General features: G+C 39.0%; 1 protein-coding gene across 1 annotated transcript in view; it reads right to left on the reverse strand.

Moving 5' to 3' along the window:
* The window catches only part of LOC121368912, a 44,220-nt gene that overhangs the window by 20,957 nt on the left and 5,173 nt on the right, over positions 1-18,090 (reverse strand). The window contains exons 2-10 of the mRNA XM_041493672.1: positions 15,153-15,342; positions 11,852-12,042; positions 10,301-11,615; positions 9,570-9,643; positions 7,454-7,549; positions 5,741-5,891; positions 4,600-4,796; positions 2,324-3,775; positions 864-1,192 (exon numbers count right to left, since the gene is read on the reverse strand). Coding sequence (XP_041349606.1) covers positions 864-1,192; positions 2,324-3,775; positions 4,600-4,796; positions 5,741-5,891; positions 7,454-7,549; positions 9,570-9,643; positions 10,301-11,615; positions 11,852-12,042; positions 15,153-15,342 — 3,995 coding nt within the window. The remainder of the gene's footprint in view (positions 1-863; positions 1,193-2,323; positions 3,776-4,599; positions 4,797-5,740; positions 5,892-7,453; positions 7,550-9,569; positions 9,644-10,300; positions 11,616-11,851; positions 12,043-15,152; positions 15,343-18,090) is intronic.

The raw sequence follows: 18,090 nt of genomic DNA on the forward strand, positions 1-18,090 counted from the left end.
AAACACAAACACACACAGACACACATAGACACACACACACACACACACACACACACACACACACACACACACACACAACAGAGTCATAGAGATATTTTGACAAAATCGTAACTTCGATGATGAAGAACTGTCATAAGCTTTGTATTTGCAAACTTAGAATACTGTAGATCCTGAAATTAATGTGTCCCTAAATTAATGCGAGTGACGTTGGGCAGACAAAAATGCGACATGAAATTAATGCGAGTGGCCTCCCTTTGAAATATTACTTTTCTAACAACACACGTCTGGGTACTTTTCAGTTAAATCCGTGTTACAGGCATCTTCAATTAGATCAACTCACTAACACGACTGTGTACACATCAATTAACCTGTAGAGTCCCTAACGTTTTTGGTGAGATCAACTCACAGCATATTTTTGCAATAATGTATGTAACGGGTATAGTTATTTAAATCTGGTTAAACATTAGCGCACATGTACCATTACAACTGTATGTTCCTTATCTGTAAAAGGCAATTTCAAAGACATAATGAAAGAAGAACTACAAAGTTACAGTGAACTTGAACAGTAAAAACAAATAAACGGTCGACCTCAGGATTAGCGTGCTAAAACCCATCCACGAGCGATGGATCATGTCGGATTTTGACAGGGTGCCCAAAGACCCTGCAATCGTTACACCTACCTGGCATCTTGTTGGAGTATTGGACAATTAGCCTGTGTTTCAGTTGTGTTTTATAAATATATTAAATTGTTTTGGGTTGGGTTTGTTTAATAACGTCGGATACAAATGAAAAATAAATGTGTCATTTTATTAATGCTAATATCACGAACTCGCATTAATATTTCAGGATAAACAGTACCGTACCTGATTTCTGGTAAAATCCTTTCCATCAGGTGACACTTCCAAGAAGACCTGGCCTTCTTTGTGTTGAGGACTCTTACAGGTCAGATGCTCATGGGATATCCAGCTTCCATTAACGACTTCAGTACCAAATTTGCAATAAAAGATATGTCCATCTGTCTCAGGGAAGTTGTGACCCCAGACATGTATCAGTGAACCACCTGTATCTCTCACACTGTCTGGGATAATATTCAGAATGTTTGTGAATGGCAGACAAGCAGGACCATAGAATGCTTCATTACACTCATCACACAGCTTTCCTGCCCAGTTTTTGGATTCACACCGACAAACTCCTAAAAAAATAATGTGAAAAGAAAATAGTAAATTATTTGTAAATATAAGAAATAATAACTGAAAAAGTCCAATAGAGTGAAGTACACTTAGAACGAACATGCTTAGAAGACATTATTGCATATAATAATGGTAAAGTCCAAATTTCTTCCCACTATATATTATGAATACATTGTAATGTATAGAACGAACTATGTATAACGAATTAACTATTAAAACTAACCAAATATTTTGTCCCAAATTGTGAATTTCAGTGTAAATTTGTTTGAATACAACGAACCAAGCATAATTGAACTGCTACTTAAAGTAACAACTGAAATGCAGCAAACACGACAACACCGAACAGATCAAAGGATGTTTGTTTTAATGGTATCCAATGGTAACTAACAATAAACCTGACACGTGCAGATGACTATAGCCCTGCGCACTCCAGAATCCTTGGACTGAAAAATATAACCCTGGCCTTTTTATCATCAATACCGAGGAGCCGGTGCACAACGCTATCGTCAGACAAATTGTATGTCAAACGAAATGTCCATAATTAGTAAGAAAACAAAAAGAAGTTACATTTATTAAAAACAAAAACAAAAAACCCCGCAAAAGTCCCCGCGAAACCCAACGTGATTAAATGAACTTTTGATTCTATTTATGCATGTTTTGTTTATTGTTAACAATAAGTGTGTTAAAATTTGAGTATGCTATACGTAAGGAGTTTTAAACGAGAAAAATTCAATATGGCTGACTTCTGAAATGAAAATGGCTAACTTCTTCAAATGTGTATAACGAACTACTACTATAACGAACTAATTGTCAGGGTCCCTTCCAGTTTGTTATAAGAGTACTTTACTGTATATCAACATAACATATGTATTTGTTGCACGTATGTCACAATTGGGGATACTAGAACATCTCCATCATTTTGCCAAGCACACCACATCTCCCATGCACACAGTTTGACAAAGGACATTGATATTTAAAGTATTTAAATACACAAATGAGACTTAGTCCTTCTTTCTCTAGGTGACTGACTTGATCAGGGCTGGTAACAAATCCCAAGAATTAAACATATTATATTGATTCCTTGCCCCTCAGAAAATCCTTATAGTAGTCAAAACAAAAGGTTAGTTGCTTACCTGTATTGACATCACATATTCCATGTTTACACGTTGGACATGGGTAGCAGTCTGGACCCCAATGGTATTCAGCACATTCAGAACAATCGAGTCCATGGAACTGAGACAAGCAGAAACACTTGTTAGGGAGAATACAGAGTCCCCTGTTAGGGCCACTGCAGTTGGAGACGCCGTAGCACGTAGCAGTTACACACGACGTGCCTGTCCATCCACTGGAACACTCACACAGATTTGGTCCAATGCACTGTCCATTGCCTTGACAATTACCAAAATCAGAACAGTCGTAGAGAGTACAATCTCGACCTGCCCAGCCAGACTGACATCTGCAGCCATTCGGTCGGACACACTCACCCTGGCCACTACAGTTATTCACTTGTGAACAGTCAAACGTCTGATCAGTGAGGATTGGTGTATATTGAACGGTGAACAGTCGTGGGTCTTGTCGATGGTCTAATATGCGAGTTTTCACTCTCTCAATGTCCTTTGTTCCCCACCAGTTGTTTGGTGCTCTTATTACTCCAGTTCCTTCTTCAAGGACTTTAACTTCATAGTCAGCCGATGGGTTATCCAGAATATTGTACGTCATATTAATGTATGGGCTGTTAACTAGTATGGTTGATTCGTCCACGTTAGAGGCAGTGATCTGGTTGTACTGAAATGATCCAGGGAATTTCTTTGTGTCTGTTTTTAACAAAACAACGCATTTTCCTGTAACACGCGAGAATGCATTTGTGGAGATTGTAATGTTGTGTGGTGTGTTCACAGAACTTCCAGAATATACATCAAGTGTAAAGAAACAATCATTGCCACAATTACAGTCCATAACAGAGTTATCCTTTACCGCTACAGAAGCACTGTATCGAGTTTTGATGTTCACTGCTCCAGACTGAATGAAGCTGTTGGAAAGTATTGAAATATTTTGAGGTCTAGAAGAATCATAACTGTTATCAAAGTTGATGGTAATACTTTGTCCTGTGTTGTTTGTATACTTATTATCTTTAATCAAAATATGTGTATTACTATAAGAGTATGTGGTTTTCGTGTGTAAAGCAGTATTTTGGTGATTGATGAATTCAGACTTGGCGATTGTTATCATTTTCTGTTCTCTGCCATTTATTTCAACTCCAATGCCATATTCCATATTTCCATCGACAGTCATCTCTGTAAGGTACACTTCTCCGTTGTCCCCAGAAATAAAAATTCCATGTTTTGTATTGTTTGAAACAGTGCCATTCTTTACGTATAAATATTTGTTGAACGTGGCAGTTATTCCATGTAACTGACTCGATGTGACAACTGTACCGTTAAGGTCAAATGTCCGTACTTTTGTCTGGAGAGTGATTCCAGATTCCAATGTGTTGTTGATGTAACAGTTAGAAATATTTAGTGTGTTTGTGTTCACTACAAGTCCTCTCCGTGATCCAGACACTATTACATTTTCCAATAACGATTCTGAAAAAGGGACAACAAGTATAATAAATAATTTTAATATATTCCCATGAGTCATTAATATCATGGATTCAGAAGTGTGGAATCCAGTCAGAAGAAACTGTGTGTGTTTATTATGTACCCTATCCCGTGTTTCTGCTTGTAAATTGTTTAATACCTTAGTGCACCACAAGCCCAGAACAGACTGTGTTTTCATTATACACTCCATGTCCATGTTCGTGCTTGTGGATTGCCTAGACCCTGAGTGCACCACAAGCCCAGTTGAAATAAATTAACTGCTGAATACCAACTACAGTCAAACCTGTCATACCGATCACCTGTATTAAGCAGCCACCTGTGTTCCACAAGTAGTACAACAGCAGGACACTTTAATTTTAATGGTCATTTGTAAAATAATTGTAAATATAAAACTACATCTCGACAAGAAAACAAATAATATTACATGTTTACCATGCCATGTTAGCATGTTGAGTCTTGGATACTTGGCAATGTTACCCACTGGATTTGAGTTAAGAGGATTGTCAAAATAATTCGACCTGAATTGAGCACCAGATTCATAATGCAGAGGTGAATGGGAATTTGGCAAACTAGTAGTTAATTTCATCAATCTTTATCTAGTGCCAATCCCGAGGAGATTCTATACTGAATAATACATCCGTCTTGCACCGCTACAAAGATGAATGCCACATTTTATGAAATATTTTTACAGAACATTTACATCCCAAAATATGATGTTTTATATAATTTGCTTTAGTATATAACTGTTTATGTGTTTATATAAAATCTGCTGTCATTCTGTACAGTCAATACGTCATTATGCTACTTACTGCGTAGGGTATCCTGCAAAAGAACTTTCCCACACCGTACTCCAACATCTTCCCCATGATTACATTGACCTGTGCTCCATCCAGATAATGTACATTCTGTTAGCATTATATCACGTGATGAGCAGCCAACGTCATACAAAATAGGTCCACTGCCCGCTCCAAATCGTGCATTGCCGAGCACTTCTACAACTCTGGAACTGGAAATTAGAATTAGGCTATTATATACCAATACTGGCATTCAAGGAAAATTGAATGAATGAAAAAATTAATGAATGAATGTATGGATGAATGAATGAATGACTGAATGAATGAATGAATGAATGAATGAATGGATTATTGTTTAATGACACCTCATCACTAAAACACATCGGCTATTGGGTGTCAAACAAAGGTAAATAAATGAATGCAAGTGATACTCAAATAATTATAAAAATTCACAAGTTATTTCAAAAGAGCTGTACAAAAATATAAATATCATAGGTAAATAAATTTAAATTTTCGTAATAAAATTCAGTATCTCCTAAGAATTAAAATCAAAATGATTCCATAATTAATCAGTGTTAAATAATGAATACACTCTGTCTAATAACAACACTTTTGAACACTTTCCTCAGTTTCTCTCCAAATCACCCAATCGGATATCAGCATTTCGATTGTCTTAATCGGGAAGACACACAAAAAAGTTAGCAAGCCACGTGACTAAAATTTCTTCGACATAATTGGCCAGACATTATCGCCAAGAGCTGTACGAATGACGTCAAAACAACTAGCGCGAACACTCAATGACGCTTTCCCCACCCATATCAAGTAATGCACCTATGAAATGCTTTCTAAATCGGTTAGAAGGCTTAGGACGTTTCTTCAGAAATAAGAACGGTCTCCGCTTCGCTCCGCCCCTTATTTCTGAAGAAACATCTTAATGGCTTCTAACCTACACACAAACACACAAACACACACACACACACACACCCACATATATATATATAATATATGTATGTATGTATGTATGTATGTATGTATGTATGTATGTATGTATGCATGTATGTATGTATGTATGTATGCATATTACTGCTCTGTTGGTGTTTTTCAGAATGAAATGGTACTAATACGATTTCCAAATCATTAATGATGCATGATGTACCTGTATCCTAAATCGTTGCAGATTACTCGCACTTCATCAGCATTAAACCTGTCGTCACAGACTGTATACCATGTGAAGTTGTGAAAAATCTCCACTCTTCCCTCATTGGAGCTGTTCCCACCGACAAGTTGAATGTTCTTGGATGTGGCACCTGGCAACATATAACACCAGTCATGTCTATTCTATAAACTAAAGCATACGTTATCGATTCATGTGTTCCATTATCAATAGTATTATCACCAATATAATTATCATTTATAATTGATCGGTATCACAAACATAACAAAAACTAAATGAAAACAATCACAATCAAGGTATCGAAGAGTGAGCAATAGTCGCGCACATCAATAGTCTGGCACGTTACATTTTTTTCTAAAGCTCGCTAGCACGCGTAAACCAATGACGTCAAATTTATCAACAAATTATAAAACAACATTTCCTGGTCCGTTAACAGAATATGTCTAAAATGAAAAAACAGAAGATTAGTGATTAACATCAGTCAGTTTTCTCTAATACCAAATGTAAGGGTTCACAGACGAAAATTGCCGAACATTCAAATAGAATGGAGTGCGAGACTATTCGTTACGTTTTATGTAGTACGCCAAAAGTGGGTTCTATTTAAAAACTTGCTTTGGCAAATTAATTCGGCAATAGATATTAATAACAAATATTCAGTTATATACAGCAAAGGACCAACTATTTAAGCAAATACTATTTGTTTTATTTCTTTTCGGTTACTGTTTGTTCTTAAGTGCGCGACTATTGATTACTCCAAGATTTACTTTGTCACCTGGCAAAATATAAGAAATGTATTTACAAATTTTGAGATAGCCCTATACATATAGCTCCACTTCTGTTACCATTAGACTAGTTAAAATACGAGTTGTGGACGAAGACCAATCAGTATCATGGAAATAAATTAAAACAGAACCATAAGTAAACGTTGTGCTTTTATCTTAGAAAACCAATATAGTATTACAATCTGAATACATATCCCTGTATTAAAGTTATATTTGCCCAGTGCTGGGAAGATACTGGTGACTAATTTGCTAATAATGTGATAACTCTGGATGACAAAACCATTACCACAATCATAAAGTGATCCATGGGTCCAAATGGTTATCTGGATAACAGTAATGGGTCACTGGGTTAGGATGAGAGAAAACCAAGTAGCACTGAGGGTGATCGATCTTGTGACCCATCACACCGGAGGCAATCCAGGAACCTATCACAAAGTCAGCATGTATAGTTTGGTGTTCTCTTAATCAAAGTGTGTTTGTTTGTTTTGTTTAACGACATCACTAGAGCACATTGGTTAATTAATCATCGGGTATTGGATGTCACACATTTAGTAATTACGACTTGTAGTCATGAGAGGAAATCTGCTACATTTTTCCATTAGCAGTAAGGGATCTTTTATATGCACTTTCCCACAGAGAAGCACATACCACGGCCTTTGACCAGTTGTGGTGCACTGGTTGGAACGAGAAAAAAACAATCAGTTGGATAGATCACCGAGGTGGATTGACCCTGTGACGCAAGCACCATATGCGAGCTAAATCCCGTCCCTCTCTTAATAATGTCTGTATTTTTTAAATAAAAGTTGTCAATTAGTTTTGTTCAATATGGTGGCTTCACTACAATAATATATATAATGACTTAAAACCTCAAATGGAAATACAAATTAATGAAAGTGTTTTTTGTCATACTTACTAGGCTTGAATGGGAAGACTACACCTTTCCAGGTTTCATTTACTGCTGCTATAAATCTGATTTTCTTTTCTGTACTCCCTTTAGCAAAGAGCTGACCTGAACAACAATACAATCAATATATATGAATCGGTATAATGAATCGGAGATTTTTGATGGATAAAAACGAATGTAACTTTCTAAGGGAATTGGGAATTCCCTTATTTGTGTATTGATACAGTTGTAAACATTGTGGAATAAAGTTCGGTTGTGGTTTTTCTTATATAGCTTTGTATAATGGCAATATTAATGCATTTGGAATTATAAGAACTGAACGCTATTCATACAGTGTGTAAAACTGTTTTGGTGTTTATCATCGCATGAACGTCAAAAATATAACGTTCAATTCTTAAATATATATTGCATTGCTTTCCTGCTAAACCTGCTGTCCGTAGTTCAATGAAATAATACACTTTTAAAATATTTTTAATATATACTCTTCAAAAAAAGAAACGCAAAAGGGTACAAATGGGTTATAACTCCGATTTTATGTTTCCTACCGGTTCATGCTTTGTGAATATAAGGTCATTGCATGTCCCAAACACATTCCCACGGTTACATTCGATAAAACGCAGCTACTGTACAATAAAGTTCCAAAATGTGAATATTCGCAAAAACGCAGCCACGTGCAAACCATGTCACCACTGCACGTGCGTTGTCTGCACGTGCAACATGAACACCGACAGTATAAAAGTGCAGGGTGTTCGCTTGCCTGGCCTCTGTATTTGGCCGACAGTTGACAATCCAGGACATGCCACGTCTCAGTGAACCGCAGACAAAACAATGCCATCGGCCGACTAGACACAGGCGAATCCAGAACGGCCGTTGCCAGGGCATTCCATGTGTCCCCAAGCACCATCTCCAGACTGTGGGACCGTTACCAGCAACATGGATCAACACGTGACCTCCCTAGATCCGGTAGACCCCCGGGCAGGACCGCTACATCCGGGTACGCCACCTTCGGGAACGATTGACTACTGCCACATCCACAGCCGCAGCAATACCAGGTTTGCGCAGGATATCCGACCAGACCGTACGGAACCGCCTACGTGAGGTAGGAATTCGTGCCAGACGTCCAGTTCGAGGTGTCATCTTAACACCACAACACCGTCGACTCCGACTGCAGTGGTGCCAGATTCATCGACAATGGCCTCAACTGCGATGGAGACAGGTGTGGTTCAGTGACGAGTCCGGATTTCTGCTCCGACGTCATGATGGAAGATGTCGCGTGTATAGGCGTCGTGGTGAACGTTATGCGGCAAACTGCGTGCAGGAAGTGGACAGATTCGGCGGGGGTAGTGTCATGGTGTGGGCAGCCATCTCACACACTGGCAGAACTGACCTGGTCCACGTGCAGGGCAACCTGAATGCACAGGGCTACATTGACCAGATCCTCCGGCCACACATCGTTCCAGTTATGGCCAACGCCAACGCAGTGTTCCAACATGACAACGCCAGGCCTCACACAGCACGTCTCACAACGGCTTTCCTACAGAACAACAACATTAATGTCCTTCCTTGGCCATCGATATCACCGGATTTGAACCCAATTGAGCATCTATGGGACGAGTTGGACCGACGCCTCCGACAACGACAACCACAGCCCCAGACCCTGCCCGAGCTGGCAGCAGCCTTGCAGGCCGAGTGGGCCACCATCCCCCGGGACGTCATCCGTACTCTGGTTGCTTCAATGGGCAGGCGGTGCCAGGCAGTTGTCAACACACGCGGAGGCCACACCCGGTATTGACTCCAGATGACCTTGACCTTGGTGGTGTGTCCTATCACTTACTCACAATGGACTAGAGTGAATTGTGAACAATCCTGCAACATTTGGTAATTATCGGACTCACCATTCAATAATTAAATCAATTCTCCAAATGTTACTACAATGTGGTTTTGCGTTTCTTCTTTTGAAGAGTATACTTTGTGAAACTAATATTATAACCCAGTAAATTGCAAATGTTCTACATTTCTACGTTTAACTCTTTTTAAATACAAATACATGAAACATCAAATACAGAATATTTAAATGTAAATGACATTGAAACCAGGAAGCAAAACGAATGAAGACTTTTGTTACCTTCAACGTATATTCCTCGGTTTCTCTCAAAGATCAGTTCTGTCCCTTTCTCTATCATTAGTTGCTTATCTATGCTGTAAATATGCAAAACAAAATATTATTATTGTGGAAATATACATTATTTGTGCCACTTAAGGTGTATTCAGCATATATGAAAATGTAAATAACATTTCAATCATTGGAAAGAAACATGTCAATATACGTTATATCGCAGGCTCGTCTGCCAACAGTGGTGGAACTAACATTTTTTTCTCTATATTTAATATAAATTCACCCCTTAGGTTGATATATATAATATATATATTCCTCATTTTAATACTTATAGCTTCTACAAAGAAACCTTTTTCCCTCTTAGATGATACAATTCAATGGTGTTATAATTTCATATTTCATTATTTTGAAGGCAAAACAGAATATAAACTTTGGTGGGATTTATTCCAGTCAGTTCAGTGTTCGCTGAGGTGCTTGCGTCGCAGGATCGAACCACCTCTGTGGATCCATTCAGAAGATTGGGGTTTTCTCGTTCCAGCCAGTGCACCACTGGCCGTGGGATGTGCTTTCTTGTCTGTGGGAAAGTGCATATAAAAGATCCCTTGCTGCATAAGGAAAAATGTACTGGGTTTCCTCTGATGACTAAGAGTCATAATTACCAAATAGCCGATGATTAAGTAATCAATGAGCTCCAGTGGTGCCGTTAAACAAAATAAACGTGTTTTTTAAAATAAACTTACCCAATATAAAGTGAGCGTTTGATCACAAACGGGGACTTTTCTGCTTGCATTGTCGACTTGGAAGGAACTGCTCCTCCACTGGCACCAGCGTACACGGGATCTTGAAAGCCAGAGAATGACAGGCTCTGTTGTAGCATAGACTCATAAAAGGGGAGGTAGTCAACAATACACTTATCCATGTTGCTGTCAAATCCACAGATTCGATCCACAATTTGTTCCAGTCTGCCATGACCCCAGTAGTTATACCGTGCATTGACAGATAACAGACGGTGGAACACAGGGGTGTTCAGTTCACATTTGGCATTCGGGTTGTTGAAGGAGTTGTTTTGTACAACAATACCGTAGAAGGAAGATAAAAGGACATCATTAACAGTGTTGTCACTGAACACATTTCTTGCAATAGACACATTAGGGGAATTGCTGGAGTCTCCACTAATTTTCAGAAGTGTTTGAGCAGTATTGTTTGTAAAAACGTTACCCGATATGTTTAGGTTTCTTGCATTTTGAAAAACAACAAGAGGATAGGAAGACGGCAATGCGTTGTTGACAACCGTGTTATTTGTGACAATAACTCTTCCAGCCATTCTATTACCAGTAATGTCAAACACAATTCCTTGAGACTGGTCAACTGTGTTTTCACTCACAACAATATAGCTTCTTTCATTATCACTGGAAACTATTATTTTAACCACACTTATATCATTTTTAGTAAAATTACTGCTTTGTAAGCTAACACGTGATGGCCGGTTACGCCTTAGGTTGATATCAATTACTTTGTAAGATAATCTCGACCACCAGTAGGACCACTTATGCTTAGTGAACACGCAATTACTGATTGTGATATTTGCCGAATTCTGGCCATAATTCCTATCAATAACTGACACGCCAAATGCCATGTTTTGTGTAAAGTTGGACGATAAAACTGTGAAATGGATCTGGAATCTTGAATCTATATAGACACCACCAGCATCGTTTCTTCCTACTAAACATCTTGATAATGTGATATTATGTGGCATAGTCACGTGCAGTCCATACATTCTATTGTCACTGAGATTGCACATGTACAGAGCTATGTCCACGGTTCTGTCGTGACTGGAAGACAAGAAACCAATTCCAGATTTACCATTATGCATACAACGGACACCTGAAAAATTGTAAACTGGCCTGTCGTTTATGTTCCCAGAAAAAACAACGCCATGGTTTGAGGAATGTGATGATGTAACATTATCAAATCTCGTTACGTTACCGTCAATGGTGATGCCATCAGTTGTGTCGTTAATGAAAAGGTTGCTGATTTGTACGTCATTCAAGATATCTGAAAAAAAGAAATGGGTAAATTCTTCTACGTTTGACAAACGTTTGATGATGATGATGATGATGATGATGATGATGATGATAGATATATATATATATATATATATATATATATATATATATATATATATATATATATATATATATATATATATATATTTAAGGTCTGCTTATTTGTTTTGCACAAAATTACAGTATACTGAATATTACTATATTGGTAAGATGAGGGACTCATACCTTCAGGATTGGGTAAGCGGTCCCCTAGACATTTGACACCCACGTCTTCTCCGTGACTGCAACCGAAACTTGGATGTACACAGTTAAAAATGTTGAATTCCCCTCCAGTGCACGCCAAGTTTCCATAGTGAATGGGGCCTGTGCCTTGACCGTATCCTGCTGAGGGTTTTATCTCGATATTGCCATGAGGACTAAAACAAAAACGAATACATTTAAGATGTGTGCGCACGCATACATACACAGAGAGAGAGAGAGAGAGAGAGAGAGAGAGAGAGAGAGAGAGAGAGAGAGAGAGAGAGAGAGAGAGAGAGAGAGAGAGAGAGAGAGAGAGAGAGAGGGGGGGGGGGGGGGTTGAGCCAACGGGATTCAACTGTATGTGTGTGTGTGTGTGTGTGTGCATATATATATCTTTGGATATTCTTACATAAAAATAAACTAGTGCTTAACATTTTTTGTTTCCTGATCGCTGGACAGCTTTCAGTGTAAAGATGCTATTAAAATGTTTTTATTTGATGACTATGAATGCATACGTTAGTTATGGAGTTTGCTTAATGTCAATATATAAGTGTAAAGATATACATATTTATATTTAAGACAAGTGGAATTGTTTATTTACTTTGTTAATATTTTCCAAACCCTTTTAGAAATGCACCACACATTTAATTACCAAACAATTGATTTATTGAAATTGTATTACTGGGAAAATGTGTTCTTGTGAACTCATATGGACAGAGATGAGTTTGTATTCTGTGATACCAGATTGAACATCATAGGGGTCAAAACCAAAAATATGTGGTTGAACATGCGATTTTCAAATGGATATCAGTAGCGTGTGTGTCCTTCATTGGATGCCATACACGCTGTGCATCGACGCCTCGTGGAGTTAATCAAGTTCTGGAAGAAGGCTTGTGGCAGTTGGTTCCATTCCTGCACAATGGCCGCCTCACGGTCACGGAGATTCTGGATACGTGGTCTCAGATAAAGACGCCGTCCCAGCTCGTAACAAACGTGTTCAATAGGTGCCATATCTGGGGAAAGAGCAGGCCATGGCATAGCATTGATGTTGCTTGCAGCTAGGAACTGCATGCTCACACGTGGCGTATAAGGACGAGCATTATCGTGCTGACAGACATGCAGGTGATGATGTGCTTGGAACATGGGCACAATGATAAGCTGTAAAACTTGATCTCTGTAGTTTATCGCATTCATTCGTCCCCTGCAAATGTGCAGGGGTGTCCTGTGATCAAAAGTGAATGTACCCCAAACCATCACACTTCCGCTATCCCATCGATTGGTCTGGCACACACAACAATCCGCATAACGTTCTCCACGACGTCTCCACACAACGTGATGCAGATAAAAGCAATTTTCATCACTGAATAGAACCTCACTCTGATCACGTCTTCGCCAAGTTTGATGTTGTTGAGCCCATTGCATTCGCTGCTGACGATGATGATTGGTCAGGATAGGACCAACGTAAGGTCGTCGTGCATGAAGTCCTGTTGCTGCTAAACGACACCCCTAGACCATCTGTAGCTACAGCTGTTTGGGTAGCTGGACGGAATCGTTCACGCAAATGAAAGACCGGTATATATCCATCTTGCACTGGGGTTGTAATGCATGGTTGCCCACGACGTTGACAATCACGAGTTGATCATGTTTGCCTGAACCTTTCATTTGACCTGGTTAATGTGGCGTGATGACAACTGAATTGTCTGGGAAAACCTCAAATGGACATTCCACCTTGTAGCAATCCTATTGCTTGCTTGTGTTGGTTTTCTAACAATCGCGGCATCATTTGCTCTATTTTACAAATGTTTAGAGGGAAAATCACCACAGATCGGTGTTCAAAGAATAGTTTCATGGCATATTGCTTCACAAACATCAAAACTCTTCTGCTCTCCTTGAGTACAGCAGCCAAAATCAAGATTTTCATGATTTCCATGTGCACGTAGTTGAGTTAATGCAAAGTTGTGTTTGGGCGCATTGTTTAACATGTTTATATTAAGTTTAAATTGATATCGTTTCCAAAAATTGTAAAGTTTAAAAAATACGTAAGAAAACAAGGTGGTGCGTTTCTTAAGGATTTGTTGGGAACAAAAGTACGTCAATTTTATTCTGCTCATTACACCGGAGTTCACACATTCCGACAATGACAGAGCAAATTAGGAACAAACGTGCATCCGACATCTGAAAACACCACTTTACAATATTACATAATCACAGATGCCTATGCAGTAAACACAGCTGTTTGTCATCCTTGATTTCGTCGCGAGCCGACATTGTCACATGATGTCCGAGTTATCGATGTCGGCTAAATCTGTAGACGCGTATTGCTTTAGAAAATAACCCTTTAGTCATTCAATTAAAAGATTATCTTCGAACAATCAAGTCTTCTATTTTTATGACATGTTGTAAACGAAGTAGGTACCAATTGTGTACGTCTTTAACCACAAAATGATTAGACTGACCATGAATGCACTTTGATTAATAATAATATATTTAATAATGGGTTTTTTAAACATAATTATATGTACGTGTATTAGTTGTTTTTAATACATACATACATACATACATACATACATACATACATACATACATACATACATACATACATACATATGTATATGTATTATATTAGAATCTAGTTAGGTCAAACACACCGCAATGTTCGAACCAAACTTGGAGTCCTGAGTTACACTTACACGTTGTGGACCGAATGGTTAGATTGATCTACCCGATAGGTCGAACACTTTCTCGAGCATCGTCGGGGTTCGAGCCAATGGGATTCAACTGTGTATATGGCAATATAACACCCCACATGCAAACCCAACCCAACAAAAACAAAACATCCAATAAAAACCCACACAGAAAACAAACTCAAAACAAAACAAACAAGACAAAAACAAAAACACCCCCCTCAACCACCAATTTTTCTTTTAATGAAGAGATCCAAATATGTCATGCATTTGAACTGAATATATACAGTACATGTTAATCATCAAATGCGTGTAATTTTGTCTTTGCTCTGTTTTAACCTTGTGGCTTAATCCTAAGACGTGTGCATTAAAAAAACAAGGTATTACGACATTATTATGAAGAACCACAAAGGAGGTAAAGTACTAAATATGGAGGAAACGGTGAATAGGTAGAAAATATTATGTTATATGTCATATAATATTTAAAAACACCAAATGTGAATTGCCGGGTTTCTAACCTACTGTACCGATTCGCATAGCATTTGGCAGTCCACCTTCTTATCAACTTGGCCAAAGTGGCTTCTACATAAGGCAAAACTTACTCAAATCCCATCATTCGACATACGACCTTGGCGTCATTGTTGTCAAAGTTGTCATCACATACGGTTCCCCAGACGCCATCTACCAGAATCTCAACACGTCCTTCATTGGCTGGAATTTCCGTCGGAAGCTCATCCTGAATTAGTGAGTTGATCAATCGAATCCTGGATGAATCATGTTCTGGTCTTGGATCTGGAGAAGTAATTTCATTGATTATAGGTTTGATGTGTCTTGTTCCTTAATGGTCGATTTTAATCGAAAACTGATTAACAGTCGGGCTCTAATGATGTGATAATTGATTTTAAAAATTCATGATCGACTGTCGCAGAAAATATTATCTAAAACTGTTACTCCAGTTTAGATGATGGAATTTATGTACCTATGTTGGGGTTGTTATATTTGCCAATATGTACACACACAGATATTAAATAGTATTAAAGACAATATTAGGAATTTGTCGTGTGTATCCTGGTGAAGACGATAATAGGTTCATGGTCCTTAAAATGCATCCTTCTTACATTCATATAATTCTAACCAATTCTAGAAGTAAAAATTCATTGCTTCGTGCAAACCAATTTTAACCGATGATCGATGATGAAATTTCAACTGATTCCCAACCCAAACTTTAATATTGCTATTATCTTCCATTTTATCCAAGTATTTAAACACAAAGAAACAAATGTTTTATTTAACGACACACTCAACACATTTTATTTACGGTTATATGGCGTCAGAGAGGAAACCCGCTGTCGCCACTTCATGGGCTACTCTTTTCGATTATCAGCAACGGTCTTTGATATAGCAGTCGTGGTGCACTGGCTGGAACGAGAAATAGCCCAATGGGCCCACCGATGGGGATCGATCCCAGACCGACCGTGCGTCGAGCGAGCCCTTTACCACTGGGCTACGTCCCGCCCCCATTTAAACACAAATGCTTGTTTTAATCTAAGAGATAACTGCTTTTACTTCTGTTTTGGCCTGTACTTGTTTTTCTATAACATTGTATAAACAAACAGGCCAAGCCTAAATATATAAATATACTGACACACAATGAAAACGCAAAACAGATATTTTTCGATATTTTGTTGTGATTAATGAAAAATATATTTATTGGACTTAAAATAACAATTTATGAGAGGAAGCCATTGGTTGATACTTTTGTCTGGGTTTTAATCCTGGTTTTGTTCTCGTTACACATACAATAGCAGAAACACACAAAATGGTATGAAATGCGTCCACTACATGCTCAATCATGCTACATGCAATGCACGTGAAATGCCAGTATGTGGACACATAAAAGTCACGTAACGGTGTCATATTCCTCGTCACATTAAGAATGTCACGACTCGGAGAAGAACAAAGGGAGCGAGCGTTGGGCATGGTTCAAGGCGGGGGGGGGGGGGGGGGGGACTTCGCAAAGCCAAGTTGCTAGGACCTTCAGAGTCCATCCATCAACTATTGGACGACTTGTTGAACGTCATCAACAGACCAGGAGTGTCCGTGATCGACCTCGACCTGGTCAACGTCCCGTTACGACCCCACGCCAAGACCGGCAGATTCGACGACACCACCTCCGTGACCAGTTCAGAACTGCGACGATGACAGGAAGCAACACGATAGGACGTCATGGAAGGCCTATCTATCCGATGACGGTCATCCGTCGACTCAGAACGGCTGGACTCAGATGCAGACGCCCGTACAAAGGTAACATCATGACACTGCGACATCGTGCTGCGAGACTACAGTTTGCTCTCCAGAATGGTAATCATCCACCAGCCTTTTACCGGAGCACTGTTTTCTCAGATGAGTCCCATTTCTCTGTCTCCTTTGCCGATGGAAGAGCACGTGTGTACAGGAGACTCCATGAACGGTACGCTGACGGATGTGTGAGGGAACGTGATCGGTTTGGCGGCGGTTGTCTGATGGTATGGGGGGGGGGGGGGAGAGGGAGGGGGCAATCAACTGTGATTTCAGGAGTGATCTCATCATTGTCCACGATGCCCTTACAGCCCAGCGTTATGTTGACGTTATTCTAAGACCAATTCTCCAGCCACTTTTGCGCCGTCACCGAAGACCAGGAGGTCCCCTTCTGTTTCAACAAGACAATGCCCGTCCACATACTACAAGAATTACCCAGGCATTCCTGCAACAAGCCGGTATCATCGTTATGAACTGGCCCGCCGTTTCACCGGATTTGAACCCAATTGAACACATGCGGGATGAGTTAGGACGTCGTGTACCACCGCGTAATGTCGCTGAGCTTGCATAGGTGTTGTAGGAGGAGTGGAGGAACATTTCTGTGGTTTATTTAAGATGTGTGTGTGTTGGGGGGGGGGGGTGAATTTTTCGATTACAAATGCAACTCGATTACTGATGATAACTGGCCATGTTTCCATGTTAATGTATCTCATGAATACCAGTCATTAATGTCATATTACATTATCCATCAATTCATTAATAGTTTGTCGTTATTTGCAATGAAAATTTGTTTTGCGTTTTCATTGTGTTTCAGTATATATGTCTTTTAATGCGAAGTTTAATTTTGTAAAGTCCTTTGATTCATTATGACAATTTTATCCTACAAGTCATAGACTACTTTGTTCATATTTGACATATTGGGAGAGGATTGCATAGGTTAAGCTCCAACCATTTGTATTTCATTAAATGTTCATACATTTCATGAAAGGTGATTTGTTTGGAGTACATTACTTTCAATAACTAAGAACTGACACAATAAGTTTTTATTCATGCAAGTCTAAACCGAAAAAGAAGAGAAAAAACCGCAGAAAAAACCCAACCAAACCCAGAAAAACCAACCAAACCCAAAAGGTGTTCACATTGTCGACACATTGTTGTGCATGCGCGTACGAGACAGAGGGCAGGAAAGGGAGGCAATTTTCGTTCATAGCTATAGAATAAAGCTTTGTACATTTTAGAAGT

Source organism: Gigantopelta aegis, chromosome 3 (genome assembly GCF_016097555.1).
Source record: "Gigantopelta aegis isolate Gae_Host chromosome 3, Gae_host_genome, whole genome shotgun sequence".
Lineage (NCBI taxonomy): Eukaryota > Metazoa > Mollusca > Gastropoda > Neomphalida > Peltospiridae > Gigantopelta > Gigantopelta aegis.